General features: G+C 45.8%; 1 protein-coding gene across 1 annotated transcript; it reads right to left on the minus strand.

Annotated features, from left to right (window-relative positions):
• Positions 1 to 2,737: 2,737 nt before the first annotated feature.
• Positions 2,738 to 3,207, minus strand: LOC133046191 (small ribosomal subunit protein uS8-like). The gene has a single exon (XM_061129120.1). It carries the CDS (start codon positions 3,179 to 3,181, stop codon positions 2,789 to 2,791), a length of 393 nt encoding a protein of 130 aa, XP_060985103.1. The 5' UTR covers positions 3,182 to 3,207; the 3' UTR covers positions 2,738 to 2,788.
• Positions 3,208 to 4,154: the final 947 nt, after the last annotated feature.

Genomic DNA, 4,154 nt, shown 5'->3' on the forward strand with positions numbered 1-4,154 from the left:
GAATATGTAGGAAAGAACTGCAGCGTCATAGGATTGGAGTGAATGTGAGCCCGCGGGAAGATAGAGGCAGTGATTTTATCAGAAGTGAGTCATCTGACAGCTCTAATCACAATCACCCCCTTTATTATAGCTTAGGTCAGCCATGTGCCTATTTCAAGAAGAGATAGAATTCAGGCAAATGAAACATACCTAAAGATTCCAGCCCATAGATTATAATTGTCCTGGCAAGAAAATGAGCTTCAGATTTGACGGCTCGGCAGTGGGGGTGGTGGTCCTATTGGAAGTGCTTACCTGTCTGTATTTTCCTTCTACGGCATTATTTTCCAAACTTCCACTAATTCCAGGAGGGGGAAGAAAGGGAAAGTATGCCTCCAGGGATCTTGAGGCTTCAGCTGAAGAGATCAGGAATTTTTTTTTTTAAATCTCCTGTTTCATCTTTAGGCAGTCTTCATTTCCATATCTGTCTCAATTGAAATCCATTATTTTATTGGCTAAACATTTCCTTACCCCCATCCTAAATCACTCAGTAGAAGTGACCGTCTGGGAAGATGTGCTTGTTCCACTGGCTTGGCATCTCCCGCCCCCTCGCAGGGCGGGTGCCCAGCGTGAGAAGGACGGTCTCCCGGGGTTTGAGCGTCCGAAGTGGCTTCACAGGTAGCACACAGGGCGGCCACACCCCTGTTGCCTCCCCACCCCGTGACTCCCTCACTTCTTGTCCCTCTGTCCGCTCAGCTGGGGAGTCCCCATTTATCACAGCATCACGGTCTCTTTCTTTCACTTGATTGGCATGAGTTTATTTTAAGGGCTTCATCTCTTGATGTGTCCAATTGCTTTATTTTTGGAATGTCTTTTTTATGTCTTGCTAGAGGAACATAACCAAATACCTAACTGAGTCTTGCAGGTACCTATTTTAGCCTCAGCCTGGGTTGTTTGTGGCCAGTCTCTCTGGCACTGCATCAGTATGAAGGCCCAGCTATATGTGTGTGGAGTTGGGGGTAAGCTGGGGAACAAATTGTCATCTCTGTCTCTTGGATGGGAAGAAACAAGCTCAGGCCCTCATGCACAAAACCTGATTTCAGGTTGTGAAGGAGTGTCAGCTTCTTGATTGTTATATATATTATATTTTCTAGTCACTCCTGGTTGATTTCCAGTTTCTGTTACAGCCTTGACAAGAGTTCAGTGCTTTTTGGTAATTTGACAGCAGCAAGGATTTCCTTTGTAAAGTATTTTTATACCTAAATATTATATAAAAAGGATTATTGCTGATTTACTGATACTAAAGACTTGGTTCATGTTAAGCCCTTGGGTCCTTTATTGAGGGCATCATTTGTGCCCAACTTGTTTTCTTCTGAAACCCTTTTGTCCACCTTGAAATGGTCTCATCTTGCTTAATTCCGTGTTTTCCCACGGGAAACTGTCCCTCTGCAGAACTATCTTTTGTACCAAATGCAATTGCATTCCTGTCTTTTGAATGACATTCGCTACAAAAATAACTCTTCACATAGGCCTTGCAGATTTCTAATTTTTTTCCTAAAACTAACGGGTCTTTGTGTCTTCAGAATTATTCTATGAGATGGACGATTTGGGGATTGTTATTACCCATTTTATGAATGAAAAAAGAAGATACTGGTGGCTGTGATTTGCAACTTAGTGCAAAGCCTCAGGTCTCTGGGGTTTCATCTGGTGAACCATTCTGCTTCAGTACCCTAGTTTCTAGAAACATTTTCTGAAAGTCTTCCAATTTTCTTGAAAGTGGGAAGAATTTGTTATGTAGATTGAGTTATCTGCAGAGAAGAGAGCTCTAAAATATTTCAGTTTTTTTTTTTAAGTTTTAAAATCAGGGAGGAAAAAAAGAGTTTTCTGAATTTCCAAGTAGGACTGGTTCCTACATTAGAGAGATTAAAGATGTTTACTTCCTGTGAAAAAATAGGACTGAATCAGAGAAGATAGTCAGTGACTAAGTGTTCATTTTTCTCTTTATTTCTGGGAATAGTATTTTACCCCCCTTTATTGAAATATTGTGAGAAGGTCATGGGTGGAAGATTCACACTTTGTGGTTCCTGGCAGGAATTTCTGTGTCCATGAGACTCAAAAGTAGTATTAGAGGTCCTTTAGCTATGTTAACAGTTTTAAAAAATCTAACAGAAATGGTGCATTTCCATGAGGTAAAGCAATGAATCTTGAGATGTCAAGCTTCTTTACTTTTGGGTGGAATTTAATGAACCTGATTATAAGCCCTGTTTGGCAACACGTGGATATGACCAATTAATTATTTGTGAGAATTGTCATTTGTAGAAGAAGGAGAGAAAATATTCAAGTGACGGGTCTCAAGGGCTTCTTAGATTGGGAGTCTGAGGTCTGTGCTGCAGTGACGGAGGCTGTCCACCAGGTGGCACCAAGGATTTGCCTAACTGCTCCCAGCTAGTTAATGCCTGGCACACCTGAGCCCATTTAAACTTCTCCCTGCTGCCCGCTCCCCGCCAACCCCACCCCGCCCCAGCTGTAAACCTTGGCGCCGTTCTGGTTCCTGGCTTCCTCTGCACCCACCCCCCAGCGCAGGCACTGATGCTCTGTACTGACATCTCACCACATCCCACTTGCAGTGGGAACGGTGGCTGTTGACGTCTCCCCCCATGGGACGCTTCTTGAGAGCAGCAGGAGCTGTGTTTACTTTCGGCTCCTATTACCTATTCCTTTAGTATTTCCTGCAGCCGGGGCACAGCACCTCTGAGTTGCATTCTTTTTTTTTTTTTTCCTCTAAGGCATTTTATTTGTACGTATTACATCCCTAGAAAAAGAATCCAAGGATTTTCCCTCCTGTATGTTTTCGTCTTGCTTCTTCATGGTCCATGATGCCAGCTGAGATTGTCAGTACAATGAAACCAAACTGACGGGATGGGAGCAGGTTATTCTGCCATTTTTCTAGATCTTTGAGTTGCACATCAAATCTGGGGCTGATCACTCCACACTTATTTAGCCTGCCTGTGAGGTTCACAACAATTTTCCCAGCCCTGTGATCATCAGTGATTTCAAATTCGCCGATGTAACCATGCTTCATCATCACTGTTAGAAACCTGATGATGACCTTGGAGCACGGCCGAATAAGCACCTGGCGTTTGCCTCTCTTTTCGGCGTTGTTGATACTCTTGAGAGCATCAGCCAGGACATTCATGCGCACCATTCTGGCGGCACGGAAAGAGGGCGGAAAGAGCTGAGTTGCATTCTTGAGTGAGCATCTCTGGTGATCCGTGGGCTGGTTGTGTCCTCCATCGGGTTCACTGCGGTGTGTGTGTTGGTCTGTGAGGAACACGCACCAGTGACTTGTTGGAGGGGGTCATGTAGGTTGTGCAGTTCCGTAAACCTTACTCTAAGCCGCACCCTGACCAACCGACTGTACTGATTCCAGGACAGCTCGTTACAGAGCTCGCTGCTTCGGGCCGGTCTTCCCCGCGCCCTGTGGTGGGTCATGGCGGGGCCTCCCTGCGTGTAAGCAGAGGCCTCAGGGCTGTGGGGCTGTGCGTGTGGGTAGGAGCTGGGGGAGGCAGAAGCGGATCCTCCCCAGCTCTCGTCCCTCTGTCTTAGCTGGGCTCCCGGCGGGGCCTGCCCGAGTTGGAGGTTTTGGTCGGGAAGGGAGGCCTCTTACCGAGGAAGGGCGGGCCTGGGAGCTCCACGATCGTGTTGTGGGGTTGTGTCATTTTATTGGAGGCCATTAAGGAAACGGATGTTCACTTTTTCTTCTTCAGAAAACAGATAATGGCTCTTAGGCCAATTGGAAGGAAATTTGAACAGGTTTCATAACAGTGTTATTTCATTATTACAGCCAGCCTACACAGGCGACCAAGATGTTTCCAGGCCCGACCCTGGCTCTGGCTGCTTCGTTGTGTGGACACCTATCCAAAGTGTTGGATTTGATGACACGTTCAGGAGTTGTGTGTTTGATGGCAGACCCGAGCATGCAGAGCTCTGAGCAGACGGCGTTTACATTTACCTAATGTGATTTTACAAATGAGCCGCAGTCTAGGTGACACTGCAGACAGCCATCCTGATGTGGTGTGTCTGGCTGCTTCTTGAAAGGCTATTTGTTTAGCTCCCTAGTGAATTTGATAAACTAAGGCCGTATTTTTATTTTTAGTGATGGGAGTTCCCAAGCTGGC

Source organism: Dama dama, chromosome 24, assembly GCF_033118175.1.
Source record: "Dama dama isolate Ldn47 chromosome 24, ASM3311817v1, whole genome shotgun sequence".
NCBI classification, from domain to species: Eukaryota; Metazoa; Chordata; class Mammalia; order Artiodactyla; family Cervidae; genus Dama; species Dama dama.